Raw genomic sequence first — 27,960 nt, forward strand, 5'->3', positions numbered from 1 at the left:
GAAATTGATCCTCAGTTTCCAGAGTTCTTATTATATTTACATTTTTTTACTCGAACTGAACACAGAGATGGTCCACGAATTGTAAAATGATTAGTCCTGAAGAGTAGGGAAATAAAAAACAAGTGAAAATCTAGAGACGTAAGCTTAAACAAGAACTTATCGGTTGTGATTACGGCAAAAAAATGATTAATTGTATGTTTTGGTACAAAGATGTATGTGTATGTTAAGATGCCAAGTAGTAAATACAATACTACCACATAATATTGGTAATTCATAAAGTAGAAGAGTTTCTGCATTGCCCAAATCTTTTCGAGGACCCTAAATAAAATTGCAAAGCATGAGGTGGCAACAAATCATCTGAAACGCAAACAATCGTAAAATGTAGCTGAACATTCAGAGAAAAGAAGTTTCCCGAGCAGAAGAAAAAACATTCTCCCAAACATTCGACCTCACAGATTCTTACGCACATTGTGAAAACCGGAGCTTACAACAAGCGTTTAGCTTAATATTTTTGTATTGCTTTAAGTGTACATAAAGAGTTAGTATCACCATTCCTTTCATAATGCACATACATTCATAAATTACGTTACCAAGTCTATACGTCCACTTGATTATAAGGATACAATATACAATCAACACTTTTTCAACATAAACAGATTATTATATCACCATTTAACACGCTTTTAAATAGGTTCCCATCTGCGCTGTTGGGAAGTGGAGATAACGTCCGACAATAAGTAAAAGTTGCTTGCGTCAGCAGTTCGCGGAACTTCTCTCGCCGTCGCAGGTACAGTTAAGGAATCTGAAAAGGAATATAAAACAGAAAGATATATATGAAAATGACGTCACCAAATCTTTCCCCAAAGCCGATCTACGTGAGGTATAGTATCTTGACCATCCGTATGCAAGCACAAGAACGAAGTTTCCTCAGCTTGAAAGTTCGGTTAATGTATACTTTCTGAAGTATTTATTGCTTGTAATTCGAGCCGGGAAACTTGAACGTGAAGGCCCAAAAACCTGGAAGTATTTTTAACGTCAGCACTCTTTAGTTCACAGAGAAACAATAGACAAGACAAGAGTGTCTTCAACGTCAATTAACAAATAATATCAACACATTTTTTTTTTCGAATCAGCGAATATACAGCTACAAACATTGGGGTATTTGAACTTTTTTTCAATTGGAGTCGTCGAAGCAGCGATGAAACTTCGCTTTTCGACAAAGGTCTTCGAGGGGTGTAAGGAGATGTGGTGTTTGAAAAGAGAAACCATAACAACAGTTACTGGTGTTTTTTTTTTTGCAGTGCCCGAGGAAAAGAAAGCGGTTGCAGAAAGGCTCTTTTTTCCCAGTGATTCACTCAACGACTTCAGGCGCTGCAAAAGAAAAGAAACCAAATATTACAATAAAGGAAGAGTATACTACACTAAAAAAAAATGTAACCTTACTCAATAAAATCAGGGACAGCTTAGCTGCCTCCACTACTTTAGAGTAACTTAATGAAGAACTAAATAATGAAGAACAAGCAAATCAGCTGCAAGAGGATCTAGATCATATTACGGAGTGGGCTGATAAATGGGGTATGGCTGTTAATGGTGGGAAATGTCAAGTGCTACATTTAGGGCATGGAAATAAGTGTACAAGTCCTTATTTGCAAGGTTCAGTCATTAGTCAGGCAGACAAAGTTACTGATCTCGGCGTCTTAATAAGTCAGGATTTAAAGTTTAGTCAACAGTCAGTTAGTCATAGCTAGTAACAAAGCCAATAAGATGCTTGGGTTTATCAATAGATCTATTTCAAACAAATCTAAGGAAGTTCTTCTGCCCTTATATAGAAGTTTGGTAAGACCTCATTTGGAGTATGCTGTTCAGTTTTGGTCTCGTTATCTTAAGAAAGATATTAATGTATTGGAAAGGGTTTAAAGGCGATAAGGCTAATAAATGGACTTTCTCATTTAGACTACGATTCCAGGTTTAGAATGCTAAAAACGTATAGTCTTGAGCAAAGAAGAGACCGAGGGGACATGATTCAGTTGTTTAAATTTATTAAAATGAAAGATATTACGGTGCTAAAATTTAGCACTGAGAACAGGACAAGGGGTCATTGTTTTAAGCTATTCAAATCTCAAGCTAACATGGATATTAGGAAAAATTATTATTTTAACAGGGTAGTAGAACCTTGGAACAGCTTACCGAAAGACGTGTATAAGTGATATTGGCGTAAAGTTACACAGCGCTTGTGGAAGGTTGTACCATAGTAATGTAACTACAGCATAGCGTCTCACACATTTCTACGTAAGGTTACACCAGAAATTTCTGTATGCTTATAGCGGAATTGCTTGAAAGATGCATTTAGTAACATTTCCAAAAATTGGAGCTTTCATCTGACTCTCTTGAACGATTTATCAAGTTCATGCTTTTTAGCAACCAATATACACCAATTATTTTAATATACAATATTTATTTATTTTAATACACAAACACAATGTTATTGCGCTATGAGAGTAAATGATCTGAGTCAGGTCCGAACCCAAAACACGAATCTCAGACTCTCAAAGTAAGAGTTTTTACTGCGTCGGCTACCAAGGTCGGTTTACGTTCCACTAATAAGAGTTTAAGCATTGGTTTCCTAGAAGCGAACACGCTTAGCGTCGGCGTCGTTCCTCGCCGAGGCGAAAACTTGATTCTTCTGCTCATGCGCGCCCGAGCCAATTCGGCTTTCTGAGTGGTCACGTCGGAATCCACTTGACTTTGATTTCAGCGTTACGTCGATGAGCGACGTCGAAGATCGGCGATTCGCTTCTAGGAAACCAAGGCTTTACCTGCTCTGCGTCGATTCTGATCGTCACCCGTACGCTTTGAATTGTACTGAAACTATAGCGTAAGGTTCCTCCAACAATTTGAGTTTTTAAAGAAATGATGCTACATACTTCAGAATTCGTATAACGTTACACCCTTTAATACTGGTACCTTACACCTTTTTTTCAGTGTATGAGACGTTTAGTATCACACAAAAACAGCTCCATCCATTTTTCAAAAACTTTACTGGAGAGACAAAAAACATTTCATGCTTTGAGATTTTCCCTAACGAACCAATTTTCGTTTGAATGTTTTTTTTTTTTTTTAAATTCAGTCAACGTTCTTTAGAACGATCTCCCATTTCTGCGACTTTTCTAATTCAACGACTGATCCATTGAAGTCCTGTTTATTATTCCACCGCAATGTTATTTTAACGTCCGTTAGAACTTAGGAGCGGAACGCGGAACTGTTCATTCCAATATAATCTAATGTATTAAGCTTCGATTTTGTTTTTTGTAGTTTTTAAGACCATCCATTCGAAAACTTATTTTTAACAATTTTATGTTTCTGAAGGTAAAATATTTTTATTGAAAGGATTTACTTGATGGTAAAGTTGTTGAGAATTGCGCACAAACAATAGATAGTAGTATAAAATATGATTATTATTTTTGAAACTTTCAAAAGCGGAAAGTATCAATGCTAACTTTTTAAGAGGAGAAATAATGGTTTCGAAAAAAAAATTGAAACAAGGTGGCAGCAAGCCATGATCTCTAAAAAATAAAAAAAATAAATAAATAATAATAAAAAAAAAAAGTCAGGCATTTTCATTGTACTTTTTAACTGAATGATGTATTCGTTTAAATATAAGCTAGAATTGAATATGTGAAACTTTTTCAAAAATTATTACAAGTATTTATTATTTTGATAGTTTCTTGGTTCCCTTTTTAAATGAAGCACACTTGTTAACTTTAAACCAGTATCTTCAAATATAACTGAACAACATGCAATATCTTGCAGATTTACCATATAGCGATAGCTTGTTATCATGGGAGCCCATATAGAAGGACAAGTGGGGGCTTGAGCCCCCATTAAAAATTAGAATTTCCTTGCATTTAATACTTTTTTCCTTGCAAAAATGCAAAAACATTTCTTCTCCAGTCATTAATGAATAAGTTATTAAAAATGTCAAACTTTAATGACTCTACAATCTGTCGGTTTCCTGAAATCGGTTTCCATGGGAAAAATATCCTGCTAAACTATGGGGAAAATATCCGAGCCTCCCTTACAATTTAGCATATGGGCGCCCATGTTTGTTATAGCTACTTATTCTGTTTGGACAACAGGGGCGCTGTAACGAACGTTCAGTGTATTGTCTAATCATTTGCAGACACAAATAATTTGGGTTAAGATTATTTTGGAATACATTGGTCCTCCTTTTTGTCATTTTCCATTTAAATTCCAATCATATTTATGTGTGTGTCTCAATTTTACGCCGTGTATTAGACAGTATTAAGAGTTATCAAGTAGTTTGTCCTAAAAATATTGTTGTAGTTTATTCTTCTTTTCAATGGAACTGCGTAAGAGGCCGTGTTGTTGATGTTTGCCGGTCGTTTTCATAACGGCCGTTCAGTAGAAGCGTGGCTGGAGCTGGCTTTGAAATAAAACTTTTTTGGTTGCGGTTTTTGCCCTGATTGAAAGGAATTCGTAGCAAATCACTATGTAGCGTGATAGTATCAAACTAGAAATATCAAAACATGAAAGAAAAAAAAAACTTTTTAAAAAATATGGATTTTGCTGCTTATGCCACTAAACGGCTCATATATACTGAAATAGCGAAAAGTAAAAGAATCAGAAGTTAAGGAAATGGTAAGTTAAAAATTTCTCGAAGAATAATACTGCAGATTTTTCTGTTCTTAACCATGATGCTGAACTATGCTTCTATGTGCACGCTAAAAACATTTTACTGCGTAGGGGAGAACCTTGACCATGGTGTACCTTGCGCCATGCACTCTAATCAGCTAGAGCTTTTACCTAGTGAGGAATTACCGTACTATGTCAGCCATGACAAACTCTCCACCTGCCAGGGTGAGTTGTAGGTTGAAACTCCAGCTTTTATGTGGACAGGGATTGTTTTGTGATTTGTGCAAACAAAAGTAAATAATTCCAGTGTTACTTAAATGAAATCGGACTTTTAAAGACTAGTGTTACCCAACTGATTGACCATTATATCTATTGCCTATCTCTTGGTAAGTGTATTCAACATTTAGTCTTTACTTTTTATATAGAGACGTACCGAGTACTCGGTAACTACTCGGTACTCGGCCTACTCGGCCAATACCGAGTAGTTGTAAAAAATTGAATATTGTTCAAAGCAGATTTTACAATTAATAAAAAAGTGCAAGCATGTAATACACTGCAATCATTTACAATTCAATTTTACAAGTGAAATTTAAATTTGGAGATTAAAGCTGTTTGTTATGCTTCAATGGAGTAAATCTTTTATTTTAATGCCCCAAAGTTTATGAAACTTATTTATTAAAAATGGGGAAAAAAGGAAAGTACAGAAAATATGAAACTTTTATATTTTTGCCACAAACAAAATTAATAATAAGAAGCATAAAAATACCTTTTCTTAAAAAATAAAGCCACGTTAAAAGCACAAATGTGCAGGGACACTGCAGACACGTGTTTTGGCATTACAAGGAATGCTGTTTTCAATGCCCAAAATATGAGATTATGGATTTAAAGACATACGACAAAAGTCTGATTTTTTTACATTCATTGGCTCCCATTTTATGCACTGAAAAAGACATTCCTTGTAATGCAGAAACACGTGTCTGTAGTGCTCCTGCGCATTTGTGCTTTTAACGCTGTTTCATTTGCTTTTAAGAATTATCTATCTTTGGCGGACTAGAAGTATATAGATTGATATAATTTGCTTTATATAATTCCAACTTGATTAATCCTACTTTTATTTATTTGTTTATCTAAAAAATAACTTTTTTGTAAAATTATTGACACAAACAAAATTTTTAAAATAATGCGTAATTAAATTTCAGATGGAATTTTGTTTTAAAAACTATTATTGTGACATGGAGGTCTATACTACTACTCTAATGAGTTCAAAATTAGTCACGTATGTGTCGTTGGTTCTTCTTAAAACATAATTGAAACTCGGTACTCGGTAACTCGGTACTCGTCCGAGTAGTGAAAGGCCGAGTACTCGGTACTCGGCCAAAGTGCGACTCGGTACGTCTCTAACTTTTTACGTAGCTGTTAGGTTAGGGTAGCCACTTTTGTATAAACATGCACCCTCGTGTACCTTGAAACCAAGCTTCATCTTGTACCTTAAACCACTGAATCAAGGTACAATAGGTACAATAGATTGTAGTGACTGTTTCTTTTTCTTTTTTAGGTAGGATTTCATCATGCCTCGAAGTAAAAATGGAATCAAGAGGGATCCAATAGATGTTGAGGCATTGCAAAATGCTATTGAAGCAGTAAGAAGGAATGATCCTGACAAAAAAAATGGCTTTTAGAGAAGCCGAAAAAGTATTCAAAGTGAGCAGGTCAACCATTACTAGGCATTTAAGAGAGTTGAATGAAAGTGGGTCCAATAAACTTGAATACAACGTAAGTTATGTAGTTAAGGAAGTAGAAGAGGTCTGTCTCAAGGTACACGAGCATCATGTACCATGAACCAAATTACATAAAATTTGTGAAAAATATACAAAAATAGAAAAATATTTTTTTATAATCCGAAATATTTTTTTACTTTTGCAAAAAGGCTTGAAGTTAAGTTTTAATTACTAAAAACAATAAAAGTCACACATTCTTTTCTTGAAAACCAAAAAGGTTTAGAAGTGGTCCAAGGTGCAACAGTCTTCCCTACAGTTAAAGTTAAAAATAATGTTGTGTTGATTCCACCCTCAGCTTGCTAATCCTCACCAATCCCTAAAGATTGCTTCGTAAACTTTATTTGATTGTCAAATATTCAAATCGTCTGTAAGGAAGATTTAGATTAAAATAGGGATTACAAAATGAAAAATCCGCCCTCTTTCCCGTAGAAAATAAAAATTTTTGCAAAGAGCTCATTATAATTGGAAAAAATATTAAAATCCCGTTAAAAGCCGAAGAAAAAATATATTGATGAAAACAAGCTTAAAAAATATTTAAAAAAAATCGCTTTAAAGAGCACCTCTCCGGGGTCCAAGGTTCCAAACCAACGTGTATCGAATTTCAGAGTTATGGTGCTAAATGGTTCCTAAGCATAACAAAATGGTCATTTTCGGAAAAGGAAAAGACGTTTTCAAATGAGGGGAAAGAATAAAACAAAAAGAAATGCATAGATATTGTGTCTGCCGTAGAAGTTGCTGTGTCCAGTGACCTTGGAGAGATGTTGCTCTCTTGCAAAATAATAAATGAAGAAAAAATCAGCTAACCGGCTTCGGTTCAACAAGGTTTCGTTTTAAAGAGTTCCGGATAATCAAGTTTCTACTGTGTAAGCATTTCAAAACGGGTGATTATTTTTGGTACACAATTACTCTTGCTCAACCACAAAGCGATTTGAACGCTTAGCAGCAATTAACTCGCGCCATACCCAATAAATTCGGATAATTAACGGTTGATGAACCCTTTTGCCTGCACCTTCTCATCACGTTCAACTTACACAAAAACAGATGAGAAATCACTGAATGCATACATTACCTGAATGTGTGAAAACCTTTGCGCTCAGTGGTAGCCGTTAGTAAAAGCTGCAGCAATCAGTGGGCCCTAAAACGATATCCATCTATTAAAAATCAAACACGTTTCAGAAACTTCAAAAAGCAGAGCCGTTAAAAATAAAACAGTTTCGGAGTTATATTTTTAACAAATTATTATTTTTTTGAATAAAAAGTTGCAGAACAAGTCACATAGGGTGATGTAAGATTGCTTCTTTATTTTAAAACGCCTATATTAGCTTTTTGAAAGGAATTTTCAGCGAATCCAAGTGTGAATCCAAATGGATTCGTATTCATAAATGTGAATCCGAAATGGTTAGGATTCATAGGTGTGAATCCGAATAGAGTCGGATTCGGATTCATAGGTGTGAATCCAAATTTCGTATTCGTATTCCCACAAGTAAATATGAATATATTCGAATTCACACTTGTGAAGACCAATTTATTCGTATTCGGATTGACAAGTTAAGGTGCTGTGAATCAAATTCGGACTCGAATTTACGAATACGAATCTACCCATCTCTGCCCATGTGCCACATCACATACCCTCATTGACCGTACACTGAAAAAATTCCTTTTTTAATCCGAGATTTGATGAATGTGACTTTAGTGACATTTGATTCTAACAGAGCGAAGAACAGGACACATTTCAAGGATATCATTGGTTGCTTTGAAGAAACACTACCCTTATATCAAAAAGAGGCGATTTGAAGTGTCTCACCAGCTCCCCTGATTTGACCTTTTGCAATTTTTTTGGAATGTTTCGAAATCTCCTGCTATGACGACTGACCAAGGAGTCGACAAGACCTGAAGTTAAACATCCGGGCAGAAATTGCCAACGTACACGCTTCTATGTTAAAAATTCCATGAGAAATGGTAGAAATCGGCTTATTCAGTGCACAGGCAATGGGGAGCGTCACCTACCTGATGTAAGACATAAAACTATGAAAAAAAAAAAAAAAAAAACTTTAGATACGTATCTACATTGTTTCAAAGAAAAACAAAACAACTTCTGAATCATAGTGCATTTTATTGCGTTTTGAAATACGGAACTTATCTTCCCGTACTCTTTATATGATGTAAGTGATGATGAAAAATGCAATACTCTTCATTTTTCAATTGTCCTTCAAGAAATTCACGGTAAAAATTTTAACTTTCATGTTTATTTTGGATTTTTTGTGAAATTATTTTACTGCAAGGTGCTTACCCAAGTAGCACGCACGGTGGACAGATGGTTGGCCAACGGTGGCTAGCAGTAGAAACTGGTGGGGAATGATGGGTTGGCAACAAACGATGAGCCAACGATGGCTCTACAGTTTCTGGGCATCGTTTGGCCAACCGTGAATATTTTCGATGGACCTTCGCTGGGAAATTGTTAGGTACTGTAGCAAATCATTGGCCCATTGGCAAATGGTTGGTTGGGTAACCATTGCCAAAGCGGACATTGCCTACTGTTGGTCAACCATAAGCTCCACGGTTGACCAACCATCTCCCAACCGATTGCGATACTGGGGTAACGATGATTTTTTTTTCATTCGTTAGGAATAGAATCATACTCTCAACTCTTCAAAAAAGAACGTTTGCATAACAAACTGCATGGCTGACAACTTCTTAGATGAAAAAAATAAAGACACAACATTTTTCGACGAAGGATTATCTCTTTGCGTCCGATACAGCAGTCATGAATTCAAGACATTATTTAAAGTTCAAATTAAGAAGAAAAAAGTTACACAAAACAGTGCAAAGTAACATCTGATTATCTGCGGTCATTAACACACAATTTCTTTTTCCGGCGATGATTAACTGAACGTCGATAAATGCATACATTTTAAGTTAACAAGTGCAAACTCTATTTTTTAACGTTCCTATTTCTTCCTCCCCCCTTCCAATGGCATCAAACCTTCCAAGGTCGGCGAAATCTGGTAAATTGAAACTTGATTTTTAGATCTACACTACTTACTGTTCCAAATCTATGGGCCATTCCACAAAAAGTCAACCCTTTGTCACACACGTGGCGGTTCATATATTTCATTAAAAATTAATAATTTAAAAAGGTAATGACGAAATTTTGCGAAAGTGCGTCTTACATAAGTTTGTAAAGGGTGTCCCAAAATTAACGCAAGATTTGAATTTGCCGCCATTTTTGCAATAAATTGTGAGCAATCTTGAAAAAAGAACAATTTGGCAGCTGAGGGTCTAGGGTTATTACAAATGAAGCGTTTTCGATTCTATAATGCGTTTTCATTATCGAACAATTATTTGAAAAATAATGAAAGTTTGGGCGGGTCAAGCAGTTTACTGTTATTGGCGCTCGATATCGCAATTAGGTATAATCCGCAAGTGGTTGTGGGATTGCTGACATAGACGTTTGACTTCAAATAACCCCATAGGGAGAAGTCTAATGATGTAAAATCACACGATCTAGGGTGCAATTCATATCACCGAAACGAGAGAGTACACGAACAGGAAATTCCTTATGCAGTGATTGAATTGTTTCGCTGGCTGTATAATAGCATAACACTCCATTTTTACTAACCCTAAACTCCCAGCTGTCAAATTGTTCTTTTTCCGTGGCTGCCAACAATTCACAGCAAAAATTGTGGCAAATTCAAATCTTGCGTTAATTTTGGGACACCCTTTAGTTTGCTAAGCAGAAAAAATTTATTTATTAAAATTTTAAAGTATTATTTTTAATAAAATATATGATCAACCACGTGCGGGACAAAATGAGTTTTCCATGGAATGGCCCTTTTTAGATATTAATTACTTACTGATTTTTAGGTCTGCACTACTTACGAGATAAACAAGTGACTGGACCAGCATTTGTCAAAAAACAAACAAACCTCCCCTATACGTTTTTGGAGCTTCATCTGTTTAAAGAAATCCGTTAGCTGGAAAACGCATTACCTACCATCTTAGTAATCTGTTCCTATACAAGTATTGGCAGTCCTACTAATATCTTAGGACTGGTAGTTTCCCTCCTGCCCTGAAATTGGCAAGTTAATGTTTTTATTAACGAACTAAAATTATGGGCCAATCAAGAATTATGATGTTTTGCTCTATCGCCACCTGACTGGAGCCTTTTGAAGCTTATACAGGGCTGAGACGATCACGGAGAAAAGTTGCTCTCTGTTGTCGCCTCAGCTTCTCATTTTCGAATGACGCCTCATACTAATAAGTGTGAGAAGCCATCTTCTCCTTTGATTGGCTTATCCAGTCTCTTCCTATTATTTTTTCTATCTTTTCAAAATCTATTAACCGTCTTTATCATTAAACATTTTTTAAAACTTTTAAAAGTTATGCAGGAAATTTAGGAGTTTTTGGTTCCAGGCGTTCCAGAACAAGTCATATGTTCATGTGTGCAATACGTTTGCAAAATTAAGAGACCCATTTTCAGCTTTGTCATACGTTTTTACGTACTCTGTTACCATTTTAGCTGTATGTCTGTATGTAAGCAAGTATTATTGATATTTTTAAGCTACTGCATAACCTAGTATAGGTTTTTAAACTAATTTTGCGGATAACCCGTGGTACGCGTACCACTTTATTCCGCGGATAAGTCAGGAGTGAACTGTAAATCAAAGAAATGAATTGAACACCAAATGATTTACTTATTTTAATTAATTGTCAGTTAAAACTAATCCAGCTTTTTTCTGAAATGTATCCATCATGCCCCAAATGGCAACAAGTATGATTCTGATTCTACCTGGGCTTCAATTTAGAAACACTTAAACACCTTCATTTTTATGAAATTTGTTTTCTTTTGAACATGAATACAGCAAAGAAGTCACAAGCGACTATTAACAATCCGTCCTGCTTTTTCATGAAAGAACGTGACGACTGAAGGATAAATGTAATTACCTGAAGTCTAATCAGTAGAAATTGGAAATGAATTTTGTTTTAAAAAGTTAATACAGTGAAACCTGTGTAAGTTGACCACTTGCGGTGCACTACTTTAGTGGTCAACTTAAGCAGGTGGTCAACCAACAGAAGTTGATTTATATGATTAGGACTAATTCCGTGCTGTAAAACAGCGGTCGACTTAAACAGGTGGTCAACTTACAAGGCACAGGTTTTACTGTACTTACTTACAAGAAGTGACCATTTATTTCTTTTTAAAATATCTTGTTTTTGTTCGTGCGAAAGAGTAATTAGTCATTTAAAATTTTTTTTTTTAGAAGGCTATAAAAGGGACTATTTTAAACGTATTTACCCCTCCCTCCAGAGCCTGATTACCGCAGGGGCATGTGTGTCACAGGCTCCTTTTATGGTGTCTAATGCCATATGGCTCCTTTTATGGTGTTATGCTAAAGTGTCAGTGAATGATTTTAGTAGCAAGTACATTATTTTTAAGACATGAAACGAAAACTAAAAAAATAAATAAATAAATAAAAACGATTGAAAACCCAATGTACTTCCGGCCATATTTAGATAACAATCCAACAGAAACATATGCCTCTAATCATAATTCCGTATAAAAGTTGTGTTTTGCTTAAAAACAGATAGTGGGAAAACATTTTCAGTGGGATCGTAGACTATTATGTATTTACCGATTTGTCAGTTATATTTCAGCAGGTGCTTGTGTTCCTCCATTCCTCATAAATAATAATAAACTCCCGCCAACGGGGTCGAATAGCTGAAAGAATGAGAAAAAGCGTGCCTACCCTATTAACAGCTATGGGAGGAAATCCTGAAGACTGAGGGCTTGGGTCCTGGACATAGCTGACACCGTCTTGATTGGAAGTGTAGATGTCAATCGGGCCAGGGCTGTTAGTAGCCGGGAAGACTCTGTTATTGGCTGGGGAAGGAGAAGCGGCAAATCCTTGAGGTCCATAGTTGTTGATCACTGGAAACAGAGTAAATTAGTGAGGATGATGAAAATGGTGTTAAATAATCATCATATGGACGTGAAACACTGTTGTAGGAAAATATCTTTTTCGTATTGTTCACTTTGATTTTCAAACATTTTATGGACACAAAAAGAATTCACAATGGGGTTTTCGCGAAAACTTCAAGTGTAAAAACTGATGGCAAAGGCGTGAAGATACTAAGGTGGTCCTAGATCAAGTAATCATTAATTTTTCAAAATGTGTTGCTGTAAAACATAACGTATATATATTTTGCTAAGTACGACATAAAGATAGACATCGTTTTGAAACTCCTTATGTTATTTTTAAAAATAGTTCTTTGATGGAAGCTCTTTTGACACTTTGTATATGTACTCTATCATTATTGTTGTTCACAAAGTTTTGAATTGCTATAAAAATAATGCGATTGCGTATACACTCATGTTTGAATATTTAAAATCACCACTTTAAATATTTAACTTCTTCTAAATGATTTAAAGCATCAATGCATGGGTAATGTGTAGATCCACGTCAAGCTAAAACTAAAATTCGCAGCAGAAATTTTACGCATAACTAATACTTTACTCTTAACACATTGATAGTTAGACAAAAATTGCAAATGTTAACCACAGAGCAACTGTTGGGATGCGGGATATTATACGCGATAGCCAATGGCCCAAAAGAAAAATAATTGGCTATCACATATGATAGCCTTGGCAGTCAAACTGTTAAAAGTGCGTTCTGGTCTGTCTACATGTCTAGATGTCCCAGAGTTTTATGGGCTGTCTGCTCGGAATGTCCCCACGACGATACTGATTGGTGTCAAATCTGGCATGATATTTTCAAGCGGAGCCAAATGCTCCTCCAGTGCACAAGTGATACTTGGCATACTTGCCAAAAGCGCAACGAGCAGTGGACGGTACCCCTAATACAGATGAATGATTGTTGATCGTAAGATTTCGTCGAAAAAAAAATATCACGAACATTTTGAGGAAAGAAAGACATGCCTTTATGGCATTGGGACACAGCTTCAACTGTTACGACCGAACTTCACTCCAGTTGAAAAGTACTCTAAGAACTGATTGCGTGTCTGTGAATGGCTGCAGCAAATGTTACGAGTTAAGAACAATCGACACGTTGTTGCAAGTTGTACGTTGGGAGCACAGTACGAATTTACCCCCGTAAAAGCAGCATGCTGTGGAATTTTCTACATACCTACATATTGCACTGCACAATTATTTTAAATAAACTCTACACTATACCACAATAGCTTGATTCCTTTATTCATTTTCATTCAAGAGATGACAGCAACTTACCAGTCGGGATTTGCGGTGCAAAAGGGTGTCCCCGCTTGATGGGGGAGCTCCCCATGGGCGCAAGCCCCTGCGGGGGCTCGGTCTGCCCCACGTTGGTCATGTGACTAGCAAGGGCAGCAGCGGTGGACACGGCAGTAGCGGAGAAAGCGTCCACGAAGAAAGCCGTCGCTTGGTGGTCTGTGGCAGCAGGCGAAGGGATGTAGCTGAAGCCATGGAAGCCTTCGGGGGAAAAACAAAGAAGGGGATCTTTCAATCAGTGCAGTGAACTTCAAATCAAACAAAACATACATACAAACATACATTACAACTGTCTATGGATAAAATGAGTTCGTATAAAGTCGACTGCGAAAATGAGACACTGATGAACCGCTTGAGAAATGAGTCCATTTCGTGATATAGGGTAGGGGAGAAAGAAAGGACTTGTGCCATATTTACGAGTTTAGCGACAATTTGGCGTTATGAATGCATTTTAACAGCAAGTTTTATAAAACAGGATAATAGTTCTTTAACCGTATAAGGCCGAAAAAGGAGCAGCATTGTAGCATACTATTTGAAATTTATCCGACTGCAACATTTATTTTATTTTATCATTTATTTCAATTCATATTGCTGTTAATAACTTGAGTGAAATAATTCAATTTTTAATTGATCGTTTGCTGGTTGAAGTTTGTTAATGTTTATTTTTGTTATAAGGAATGGTACATGTCAGTTTGATGATTAATAATCAAGATTTTTAGAATCAGTTGAAAAAAAAAAGTTCTCCAAATATGTTTTCACTAAGTAATTATTTATAATTGAAATGTTAAAGTTGCAGCAGTAATTGTTGAAGTTAGTAATTCGTAGGAAAATTTGAAGAACAATGAACACACGACGTAATACTGGTCTATATATATAGTACGTACAGTTACCTACAGGAGAGCTACATAATCAAGAAAACATCACAAACGATACTTGATATAAGTATTATCTTATTATCTTAGCTTTGCAGTAAGTATACGCAAAAATAAAGTTCAAATTTTTGGAGTGTTTAATTTTTTGCGCGGTACACATAAATAAGTTCAAGATGGTGAAGTGTTAATATGCATAAAAAAGAGAATCTGGCATGTTACGCTGAGAATATGAAAGCAAAAATGCTTACAAGTTACTTAATCTGGAAATCATTGACAAATGAGAGATTACATGGGAAAATATCAAGCAAAATATGAAGTTAGTGATTCACAGCAAAATTTGATGATCAGTGGTTAAAACATCATACAAAGTCTGTAGTACTGTAAGTAGTTACCTATTATAGTTAAATAAGCAAGAAAACAATACAAACGATACTTAAGAAAATGAACTTAAAAATAATCTTCAAATCTTGAAATAATCTTTCTATATTCAATTCAGATATATTATTCGAGAACTTTGAAGTGTTAATAAAGGAATGAGCAAAGTCTGAAAAATTCCGGTCAACAAAAAATAACTCCTTAGCGACTAGTCTTTAGAACGGGAGGATAAAACAATCCATTACGAATATAATTTTGAATGAAACGAATTTTCACTCATTTTTTGACCTCAAATGTACGAGTAAGGTAATAAAAAAGTAATATTTTCCTTTATAAAATTTTTCAATTCATCAACATTTTCTACTTTTCTTCTTAACAACATCATCCGTGGATAGTATACTTAATAGCTTTTTAAGCACTCTAACGTGCTGATGCATCTTTTGAAATATTTGAGGTAAGGAACGTTCTGGTTTAGTATTTAATGGTAGCATTAAAAAAAAAATTTTTTTAATTTTTAGTTTGATTTTTTTTTTGAACTGAAAAGTTTTTCATAGTCAAATGATACGTAGATTAGGCATGTCACCTTAAAATTGGTCTTGTTTGGTGCCTAAAAATTGTAACACAGTTAAATTTGAAGTACATAAATCTACGTCCATTTAGATAAATAATTTGATAGTAAGCTAAATCTAGTTAGATGTACGATATTCAGGAAGTGCATTCGAATCTATTTCCGAATCTTGCATTAATTAGCAGAATCTCATCTTAGACGAAGGAAAGTTATTTAACGAAGTTAAGTAATTTTCAATAGCAAATATTTACTCGTAGTTATCTAAACATTCGATTAAATTCACAGTATTATTCTAGCATTAACAATACCGCAGATTGAATCTTTAGAACGAATTCTCAGAACTCGCTGTAAACGCAGTCGAATGTCGCCCTAATTTCATTTGATTTCTTTCAATTTAGCTTTCATACCCAACGTCGGTCATCCTGAGAAAGAAGTTGTTTCCGTCAGTTTAAAGTACTACTTTTAGCCACTGAAATTAATGAGAAAAAAAAAATGGAACGAGAAAAACTTTCATTTTTCCAACGCTTAATTTTTAGTTAATTTTTTAAAATGTCCGATTTTTAAAACAAAGCGTGGTCTTTATGACGTACTTTGGTGCATCTGTCTACCGCTTTTCTACGTTATGATAATCAAGAAGCAAATTAAATCTCGCTCTCCACATTTTCTATCAACCCTATCGTTGCCAACACTTGTGAGTAAAGAAGCGAATTAAATATTCTTTACTGTGAATGGCATCAGTGAACGGCATTTCATCATTTGGGATGTCATCGGCAGACGCGTAACCAATGAAAGCGCATCGAATAAAGTAATTTTTTAAAAGTAATAAACTTAAACAAATTATTTAAAAACTGGTCAGATCCTATGTTTTTAAGCATTTTCTTTCAGAAAAAAAAATACTTTTAAAGTTTCGGAAACGACCCCAATTCTGCAGAAAAATTTGTATCTGGTTTAGGTTCATTAATTTGAGAAAATACCAGGCTTTAAAATTCACATTTTAAAATATTCCATTCCGATGCTAACAAAAAGCTTTTTCTCAGCTCTTATTTTTAGTATAAAGTCCAACTATTTTTTTTTCATTAAATAAATAAATAAAAAAAACCCTTTGTTTTGGAAAATACGTGTGTTTTCTTTTTTTTTTTAAACTACGATTTAAAGCGGCTGCATACACAACCAATTCTCTTAGAGTACAGGTTAAAAAAAATGTACCCCGAGAACTGAGCTAATGCGTATGATAAATTACACTTTCTTTCTATGGTTTGTTATCTCAGCGTACTGGAAAATGGTAAGACATAGAAAAATGAAATGAATAAAAGAGTAATTTATTTGAGTTACTTGCGGGACATCTGATGGGGGAAAAAAACTATTAAAAATTTATGATAACGTTAACTTCAAGCCAAGTAGAAGCTGATGACATAAAAAGCGAATGGCATGAACAGATGAATCAGCTAGTCGTTGGCAAATGGTAATTTAGTTGTCAATAAAAATGCATGACCTCTGTAAAAGTTGTTTTTCCACAGCGGTGCGTAAATACAAAGAAAACAACTTGCCCTCCCTACAGTCAGAGATATTGCTAGAGTGTTTTCAAGGCGTGAAAACACTCCTTGACATTTTTTTACTGGACTGAAATTCATTTCGGAGGAATGTAGTAGACGGAAACAGTGAAAACACATGATGGTGATCAATTCCGTTTAAAAAAAAAAAAACTTCTTATAGAGACGGTGTGAAGGAAAGAAAAGATATTTATATTTCATTTTTGTACCTTTAGAAGGATTGACCTTTTGAATTAAAAAATTGAAGAACTTTCAAATACAATATTTCAAAAATTCAAATTTCTTTCTTCCTTATTTCACTCAATTCTAAATTTTTATTTAAGATACAAAGGGGGAAAAATGTGCTTAACAAAACGTTTGAGCCGTATATTCGACTTTTAGTGAATGAAATGTGACTGTAGGGGCGTTAAAAATATATCTGCCCACAGTGTAATCCAAAGTTTGAGCAATTCAAGTCTGCAGTCATTTAATTTAAATAGTTTGAAAATGGGTAGATGTTATTTCAGAACTAGAGAAATGTGTTGTGGACGGAGCGAATAGCAAGCTAGCGACAACGCTGTTCATGAAATGAAATGCTGGAATTTAATGATGAAGAAATGAAGCATTATGTGCGGTACGGAAAACATAGAAACGACTTTTATGACAGTGAGAAAATCCAAAGATTAAAAAAAACGGGACTGTCATTTTAACATTTTCCAGAGAGAAGGAGGCAGAGAGTACCTACGTATAAAGTTCACATTTAAAAAAAAAATAAATAAAATAAAAAATAAAAATAAAAATAAAATTCAGCACACAACATTTAGCGCACAACGTCCAATCCTGGCATATACTACAAGTTTGACATCTGCAATTCAAATTATGTATTTCGCAATCACAAATTGTGATAGGGCCCTACTCATTGGGTTTCTTGTTTCAGAGAATGACTCCTATGACGATTATAATTGCGAAAAACATAATTTGAGTTATAAGGACGTCAAAATTCAAAAGAATGCATAGAGTTGGCTGCTATATGTTGGGTGCTGGAAGCTGTTTTTGTCTACAGAGGATTATACAGAGTCTAGAGGGTCGGGTATAAATGAAGTCTATTCCGGGGGAAATGGATGCCTCCGCCCAGGAGGAGGGACATGTTCGCGGAAGCCCGTGGATCAGAGGAGTTTGCATTATAAGCATAGAAAATATTATCAAGGGAACATCAACTACGGTCAAGTAATAGCAATAAGCAATCGGGATTGCTTAAAAATAATTAGATCGTTTTTTAAGGATCATGATAATTGAAAACAAATGTCTTTCTCTCATTATCAGATATGATATGGTTTAAATTTGCAAGCAAAAACCGTATAAAATAAAATTATAAAGTTAGAAAAAAAGAGTTCATAACTCATAGTAACATAAAGGTATTGAAAGTTTGAAGGATGCAACAACTACTACTTTTTGAAGTAATAAAAATAAATCTGGGACTGTGGGGTGTACGAGCACTAAAATTTAGGAAACAGTAATATAAAATATTTATGAATTAGAAAACAAGGAACTCTGGTTGACGCAGAAAATCTAATTTTGTTCAATAAAGTAAGAAAATGTAAGTTTCCAGATTAGAAAAATCTAACTCGGTTCAAGTTCGCAAGACGGCAACTTAACAAAATGAGTGCAAAACTGAAAAATTGAGTGATAAGAACAATTTAAAAATCGTGTAACGTAAAAATCGTGTAACGTAAATTTTAGTTTGGGAATTGAAATTTTCCGCAGAGTTTTTATACCTTCATACACATGACCTGAGTTTCTGTACTGAATATATCAGTTTTCAAAATTTCAACTTCACAACAAAATTTGCATTACTGAGCTAAATTTACATACTTATTTTACAGAGCTTTAATAATTTAAATAGATTTGTTTTCTAGAATCGAATTTTTAGGATTATCTCTCAAAAGTTTTATTGTTTTGAAGCAGAATTACGTTCATAAATTCAGTAACTCTAAAAACTTTATACAGGGTGACAAGAAATAACTTGGATACAAAGATACACATTATATACCGTAACTTTAATGCTAATGAAAATATTATAACCAAACTTCAAAATAAATATGACTAAACTATTTCGTCTAATATATTTACAAATTTTCAAAGTGGCTATCTTTAGGATTAATACAGAGCTTATAAGTCACAAAATTTTCGTCTCTGGGCCGCAACTCACTTACTGATATTTTATCCACTCCTTGCATAAGAATTTCTTTTGGAATGCCAGTTTTAAGAAGTTTAGCACACACCCTTCTCCCCAAGACATTCTTTCATTGCTAAACGGCATCAACTACCGCAATTTAATGGTTTTGTGGTTGGATATGTGCTAGTGGGAAAACATCACTTGTTTTTGTGTGTCAGGGAATAAGATTAGTCAAGAAACATATCGCAAACGCATTTCGGCAGATGTTGTCTTACCTTGGTTGCAAAAGTTCTTTGGAAATAAAATCTTCCAACAAGATTTTGCACCTGCGCACAGAGCTGAAGGCACTCAAGATTGGTGCAAGCAACAACAGCTCAAGAATGCCCACCGTATTCCCCAGATTTAAACCAAATGGATTATTCTGTTTGATCCATCAAAAGAAATCCTTATGCAAGGCAAAGGATAAAATATCAGAGAGTTGCGGCCCAGAGCCGAACATTTTGTGACACGTTTAAAACTCTGTATTAATAATCCTAAAGGTAGCCACTTTGACAATATTAGACGAAATAATGTTTTCATATATATTTTGAAGTTTGGTCGTAATATTTTCATCAGCAATAAAGTTATGGTGTATTATGTGTGTATAAAATATTTCCTGTTACCCTGTATGCAAGAATCGATATTCTAGTCGAATTTCCATGTTTGGATTTTAAACTTTTAGCCTTGTAAAGTAAATTTATACGCCTGAGTTCAATTCCTCTACTTAGATGAATAATTGTCGATTTTTAAAGCTTAGTCAGGTTCTTGAACTAAATTCTTCAGCTTTACTTTCAACATATTAGTTGATAAAAATAAATTTATGTCGAGCCTAGTTTCTCTGTTTAAAGACGGATCAGTAACTTAGCTTATACCAGTTTATTAATGAGTCGAATATTTTTCGAACATAAGTTTTAATAATATCGAGGGGAAAAATACTTACGAAAAAAAGTAAGGAAGAAAATTTTTTTGCTTTGTTATTTAAAGCAGGAATTGATCACTCAAAAAATAAATAAATTAAGTGACATTCTTACTTGTTTAAAATCTAATACTAATACTAGTGTTCTTTACGAAGAAAATTTTTTATCAGATTCAAAGAAGTCGTCAATAAGGAAATTATTTTCTTATCTTGAATATTCAGCTAGAAGCAACTCAAAAGAAAATAATATCAAGTGTTTGAGTCTTTTAAGTGGATATTTATTTCTAAAGGAATTTGTTTACAAATGAAGCAATTATTCGTTTCAGTGCTTAAAAGGTTTTATTTTAAAGAAGTCGGATAAAAGACTTGTATTTTTCCAAAAAACTGAGCTTCAGTTGCGGTAACAAGATTTATTTCAAAAGCTCTGCTTTAAATTAGCATATTATCCAGTAAAAAAAGAACGTATTGAAATGAAACAACACGAATATTTATTATCTCTTGAACTTCATATTTTTTTTTGAAAGTATATTTTAATAAAAAGGAAACTAATAAACTATCGGCCATTTTGCTATAGTGTTTGTATTAAAAATACTATTTGAGATAAAAGGAATACATTAAACAGTATTGTCCTTTGCTTCTACAATTTTCCAGACTTAACATTTTTGAAGGACAAATATTTCCATATGTACTTATATTGCTAGATTAATACGTCGGCTTCCAAAGCTGCCCCTGCCTCACCCTTTGTTCGGTACTAAATTACAACAGAAGAGAAGAAAAACGTATAATTCGATTCGTACTGCGGCATAGATGAGCACAAAAAGCCAATTTTTTGAAATCGGTCTTTTTTTTTTAACATTGCATATTAAGCGCAATTTTTTCCGGTGCTCGGTTTGAAGTAGTCCTCGTTGCATGCTTTTGATTTTCCTACCAATTAATATGTCTGATTTTTGATAACTGCTGAAATTCGCTCGTATTTCCAAGGTTAATTTGAATGTTCAGAACTTATGTTAAAAATATAAGAAAATGGAGGCTTTGTGGTGTTTGTTTTGTATGTTGGTGAACATTTGAGGCTTTTTTCGCTGTTCTTATTTACTTTTTAGTTTTTTAAGCGGAAGGGGTGGTTTTTCACCACCTCGGTTTCAACTTCTCATTTTCCCTTATTTTAATTATTTTTTTATCTTCCTTCCGAAACGTTTTTGGGGCACGTTTGATCACTGGTACCGATTTTTGTTTCATGTTCGAAATTTACTTCCATTTCAGAACGCATTTATTTTTTCACCATAACGTGCAACGAGTTTGTTTCCCTTTCAGCTGCAATACTTATCAATCAGTTTTTATTCGTTAAAATTCGTAAACTACCATTTGGTTGAAATTTCTTACCTCAAAAAAGAGGAAATTTTTTCAGTTTCCAAACCGATGCATAATTACTAACTATTGAAAAAATGTTATAAGAATGAATTTTTTTTTTTTTTGCATGTTTCCGTGCTTGGCGAGTGCTTTACTCGCCAACACTGCTCAAGCAGATGCATTTTACGCAATATATTTCTAAGAATAGATAATACATCTATTTAATGCAATAAATGCAGTTTTAAAATTAACATATTTTTAAAGAAAACGTTGCTTACGCATTAAACATAATAAATCGGTAAGAATAATGCATTTGAAAATATAAATTTCTGAGACTATTGCACTCGAAGTTATAATGCATTTAAGAATAAATAGCGCCAAAAGTGAGATCTATGTTCGAGAAACATGCTTCCTAGTAGGTCTTATGAACTTGGCAAATTTTTCCATGTGGTTTCCGTGAAAAAAGTAAGTACTCAAACTCTCTTCACAGTTGAAGCAATATCTACTATATAAATTGACTAGGAGTGACACATAGTTGCACAAAATCTTAAAAGTTTTAAAAATCATAAAAGTTTAATAAACTATTTTTCACTTAAAAAATTCTTTTTTGGAAGCCTTCTTATTGAAACAAACTCATATATCCATAGACACAATATATATATAAAATGTTCAAAACATTTAAATAATTTTAGATGCATTAAAACACAATGAGGAAAAATTTAAAGCTTCAGGAATCAAAAATTTGGAAGAAAGTATGAAGATAGTAATGATTTATGAACAAATAATTTCAATTCATCAAAACAGGATCGTTACTACCGAACTCTATTTTTTTCAAAATGAATCACATTGAACTGTTTCAAAACAGTTGCCTTCTTGAATTGATGTTTTTTTCATTTAATATGAGAGTACCTTCAAAAACCTGCTATTACATTGCAATGTATTTATTACTGTAAAAAGACAAATATTACAGAGAAAACATGGGGAAAGGAATGTACTATACAGAGGGTTACATTTATGATTATATCATTAATAAAATGAGATAATAACTTTAAAAGGGCTGCAACATTTGAAGTATTTACCATTTTGTATGTGCTTAGCGCAACTATTAAAGTTTGTTTAAATCTGAACCCTTTCAGATTAATCTTATATAATGTAAATCGTTAAACAATAAAGATGGGTTAAAAGAACAAACCTTTGAGCGAAAAAAAAGTTATATGAAAGAAATTACTATTGCATTCGAAAGCATTAATTTACTAAAATGTTACGCTCTTGTAATTACTGTTATTACACATATATGAGATTATTGTAAATACCCGTTTCCAGGTAAGTGATCACGAAAAAGAGGGAAAATTAAAAATCTAGTGTCAACTATTTTTTGATAAAATAATCTAAGTAACACTTGACGAACAATTTGCTGGGCTATAAACGATAAATTGAATACACATTTTTAGAAGTTATTGGTTGAAACAGCTTTAAAACATCGCACTATGTTTTTGCAGTGTGTGTGAACAAGAACTAGTTTACAGATTGCTAACTAAGAATTACATTGTCAAAATAAGTTTTCAGAAGCTCTGCAACTCTTTCATTGAAATTTTATATAAATACCACAACAGTATACAATTAGCAAATAATTATTCTAAATGCATTGTTCCTTTAAAGGTTAATTTTGATTCAATTTGTATCCTTATAGAATTAAGGCCTCTTCTAAAAAAATTTTATAAACAAAAAACTGACATTAAAATAAATGCAAAACAAGGTACAAATTATGGAGAAAACAAAGAATAAAAGGCATTGAAAATAAACAAAAAGCAACATATAACATTTTCAACGAACAATATGCTTTTCGTTAAATATGCTCGTTGATATTACCTTCCCTTACGCTAAAAAAGGGCAAAATGGCAAAAGCAAAATGGTTAACATAAAGTGAGGGGTGCAAACTGCTTCAGCAGCACACTTTGGGAGCACAAACATCAAATAAAAATCTTTCCCTCCATCGAAAAACATGCATGCAACAAAATAAAATAAAAAGCAAATGAAAAGAAATAATTTGCCAACAGAAAGTTACTGACTTTCTGTGCTTTTTTTTTTACTCACATTTCCAATGCCAAATCTTCTCATCCTGTTGTCATCTTCTGCGTGATCTCCAAATTTGGTCCTTCTCATGCAAAGAGTAGAAACAGCTCATAAAAAATTGTTTTGTCACTTTTTTAAAATTTTAGCCAAGTGACATGAAGACAGAAAGCACTTTCAGTGTGAACCAAAAGTTTGTGAGTGAAAACTGTATTTATTATTTCGATAGTTAGTTAATGTTTGGGTCATGTCTGGAATAAAGAGTTTAAGACTTTCAAACTTGTGTTAGAGACTTTCAAAAAAAAAAAAAAAAAAAAAAGGCATGGAAATTGTAAACTGACATGGAAATTGTAATCCGAAAGTGTTTTAAAAAAACGTTAGAAGAAGCTGTATTTATGCTTACAATGATTAGTAAGTGTTTGGATAATCATGTCTGGACGAAAGAGTTTAAGACTTTCAATGTCGTGGTAGATCCTTTTTTTCTAAATTTCAGCCAAGTGACTGGCATGGAAACAGAAATAACCTTTAGTGTAAACTGAAAGTGTTTTAAAGAAAAGTTAGTAGAAACTGCATTTATGCTTACAACGATTAGTAAGTGTTTGGATAATGTCTGGAGCAAAGAGTTTAAGACTTTTAATGGTTAAGACTTAAAATTTCAGTCAAATGGCTGACATGAAGACAAAAAGAACCTTCAGTGTTAAGTATTTTAAAGAAGAAATAGTAGAAACAGTGTATTTATGCTTACAGTTATTAGTTAGTGTTCATTGTAATCATGTCTGGAATAAAGAGTTTAAGGCTTTCAAAGTCGTGTTAGAGACTTTTTCTAAATTTTAGTCAAGTGTAAACAGAAAGAACCTTTAGGGTAAACCGAAAGTGTTTTAAAGAAGAGTTAGTAGAAACAGTGTACTTATGTTTACAATGATTACTAAGTGTTTGGATCATGTCTAAGGCAAATAACTTAAGATTTTTAATATTGTGTTTGAATTTTTTTACAAGTGAAATATAAGAAAAACTCTGTGAAGAGTGATGAATTTCAGAAAAAAGTGTCAACGTTAAAAGGGTCATACATATGTTTCGTACCAGTTTTTATTTAATAACTTCTGGTAGATTGTACCCCCTTCGTTTTCTGTTACAAAAAATTAATTTATGGTAAATACTAAGGTATTGTGGTTAGTTAACTATGTGTTAAAATTTCTCAGTTGTAAAATATTAACATAATTCTTCCTAACTGGTAATTAAAAAAATTATTTATCTCCTTTGTTGAAATTTCGTTGCGTAAAAAGACTAAAATAAACTACAAAAAATATTATTATAAGTACGCCTATTCAATTTGTTTAAAATTAATGCTAAGTTTATAAACATGTCATTTTAAGTTTGAAACCGGATTTCGCAGTTTTAAATAAAAACTTGAGCTGTAACTCTAGTTTATAGTTCAAAATTTTATTGTTATAAGTGGTCTTGCAATTAAACAATACTTAATGAAATAAAAAATGTTTACGTGTCACAATTGACACTTAAAATTAAACTTTTTAATAACAAGTAATTTATTCACATTTTTTTGATACAGTGCTAATGTTTCAATTATCTAACATTAGACAGATAATAATAACTATATTTATCAGCAGTCTAAGTTAATGGCAAAGACACTAGCTGAATAATTGTATCAATTTTCGTTTTTAATATTTATTAAATAAGAAAAAAAATCCACCTGAATTTGATTTTTATTATTAAATGAAAAACTAAACTACTTTTGTAAGTACTCTACAAAACACCTTAAGCCAGATATTTTTACAGTTAAAATACCGAGGAAAAGTTATGACATTGACGATTTTACTGTTTACCGATTCCATTAAATGGTCAGCTTTAATAATTTTCAGCACTTCCTTAATTTAAAACTTTAGATTAATTTCCCTTACAAGAAACATAATCCTTAAACATTTAACAACATCTCTGGTACTTTTCATGAAACTGTTTACAACTTAAATGACTTGTATTTTTACATCAAAATAACATAAATGTTTTTAAAAAAGTCCATTTCTTCTGCAAATTGTAAAATATTATTTTAAATTTTGTGACAATTTCTGCAGTTATTTTTAACTTGTAAAATTTGGTTATTATGTCTGAAACTAATCACAAAATATGTTGTTTTTTCCAAAATGTTCCCCTAATGACGATACATTTTGTGTCAAGTATACACGAATTGGTTAAAAACTGTGTAGGTAATTTTACATGTATAACAAACTCCTAATAGCTACCAGTTAGAAATAATCTACATTCATCTTTCGGGGGGTATTTGTGCATTTCTGAAGTGACTAAAATTTTAAAACAACGTGACATTTTCTTTTCTTTCAGCGCTGTTGTTCAAAGTACCGAATAAGTTAAAGCTGAAAATAAAATAGGGTAAACAAAATATCATGGGGTCAAAAAATCCACGAGCAACGAAACATTTCATTCTAAATATCAGAGCTAAAATTCCATGCACACATGCAAAGAGCTAATGAAAAAAAAGCCATGCTTGCAAACAGCTAAAAAAATTCATTACCAACTATAATGCTTCTCTGATGACTACTGAGTATTCTATAAGGTCTATGAATCTACTACAGTGTCCAGTCCCAATTCTACAAAGTGCTCGACTAAATTGCAACTAACACCAGTCATATAATTTGATTGTAAGTCCATCGTCAGACATTGTACATTAATGAACCAGACTGGACAATGTAATTCTATTACACTGAGGAAATGTACAGGAAGAAAAGCAATGTCAGTAACTATCTAACAAAAGCCTATGGCATTTCAATGTACTCTAAAAGAAATGTACAGTAAACTCTCGATTATCCGTGAGTGGCTTATCCGCAAGTCAATTTACAATCAGGAACATGTATTTTAGCAAGAAAAAGCAAATACCAATGGCTGTTTTTTGTTGAAAATTATAAATTTAAACTCAGTCGTTTTTGTTTTTTTCATTTATTTATTTATTGTGTTTTCTTCACCGTTACTTGTTTCGTATTGATGTTAAGGTAGGCGAACACCCTAAATATTTTTTTCTTTAATAGTCAAAGCACCTTTCTTAAACTTAATACCATTATTAAATATGACATAAATAACACATTTTGACTACTTATTTGTGGAAAAAAGAATTTCGATGGATTTTTTTTTTAAATAAAAAAGTCATATTTTTAGCAAAAAACTACCATTTTCTTAACACTTCCCGTGTATTCAGTTTTTCATCATTTAAAAAACTTTTTGTCTCTATCTCTTTGTTAGATACCAGAGAGTGATATGACACTTCAATTTGGAAATAATTAACTAAAAACAAGTTTTATGGGTAAATGTTAGAAAATTTACCCCTAAAAACGTGCTTTTTGTCACTTAAGTTTAATTCATAATTTTTTCAAAGCCACATATTACATGCACATTAACTTTTCGAAGTTCATATCACAGTAATATGTTGAATTACCATGTTTGCAAAGTTTCAAATCTTTAGAGTGAATACTTTTTTCTATAGAACTGTTGGCGTAAATAAAAACTTGAAAAGTGGTTCTGAGAAAATCAAGAAAGAAAACGTAAATTTCAGTTATAAGCAGTGCATTTGAGTTTAGTAAATTTCTTCTAGTTTTTTTAATAATTCACCGATTTAAAAAACCATTGCGGATTTAGAAAGAAGAACACTGGAGCTCTATTAAATTTCTCAAAATCTCAAAATTGATTTTTTTTTGAAAATTAGGATGTTTGCCTACCTAGTTTGCCAAAATACAAAACATTTTTAGTGTACTGTATGTATTTTCACTGTTTGTAAAAAGCATTATGCATCAATACAGCAGAGAAAAAACAAGTTTTATCTTAATTGTCTCTCATTTTAGCTTTTTGCGGTTTATCCGCAATTCTCATTATCCGCTACACTTGTGCCATTCAATTCCGCGGATAATCGAGAGTTTACTGTAGCAATAAGAGAGAGAAATTAGAATGTTATCATCAGGCAATCGGGAAAAAAGTCGGTTATGTTTGGAGGTACCAGAATCTCGCAAGCAATTATTTACAGAAAAGTCGTTATGAAACCTTGCTAAAACATTCACTACGTTAACACCAAAGAAGAAGGTAGCAGTCAACCCTTGCTTTGTGTAATCGATTCGCTGGCTGAGCGCGCGGAATGTCGGCCGCATGTTTAATTTTTGGCTCAAATTGAATCAATGGCTTAACGTATGTTTACGATGTGTGCTTAATTGAATTCTATGGCGAGGTAATTTGGGTTACTACTGCAAGTAAGGGGGATCGATTTGCGTGCGCTGGTATTTAGAATTTGTTATTATTAGTGGGGGAATCTGTTAGGGGTAGTTGGGAGAGGAGGTGTGTTCAAAGGTGAACTAGTCTTTTGC

At 33.3% G+C, this 27,960-nt stretch overlaps 1 protein-coding gene across 1 annotated transcript in view; it reads right to left on the reverse strand.

Annotated features, from left to right (window-relative positions):
• Positions 1-1,311: 1,311 nt before the first annotated feature.
• Positions 1,312-27,960, reverse strand: part of LOC129221961 (RNA-binding protein Musashi homolog Rbp6-like) — a 369,344-nt gene continuing 342,695 nt past the window's right edge. Inside the window, exons 12-15 of the mRNA XM_054856358.1 lie at positions 13,678-13,896; positions 12,179-12,360; positions 7,501-7,566; positions 1,312-1,371 (exon numbers count right to left, since the gene is read on the reverse strand). Of these exons, the coding sequence (XP_054712333.1) occupies positions 7,525-7,566; positions 12,179-12,360; positions 13,678-13,896 (443 nt within the window). The 3' untranslated portion in view covers positions 1,312-1,371; positions 7,501-7,524. The remainder of the gene's footprint in view (positions 1,372-7,500; positions 7,567-12,178; positions 12,361-13,677; positions 13,897-27,960) is intronic.

Source organism: Uloborus diversus, chromosome 5 (assembly GCF_026930045.1).
Source record: "Uloborus diversus isolate 005 chromosome 5, Udiv.v.3.1, whole genome shotgun sequence".
Classification (NCBI taxonomy): Eukaryota; Metazoa; Arthropoda; class Arachnida; order Araneae; family Uloboridae; genus Uloborus; species Uloborus diversus.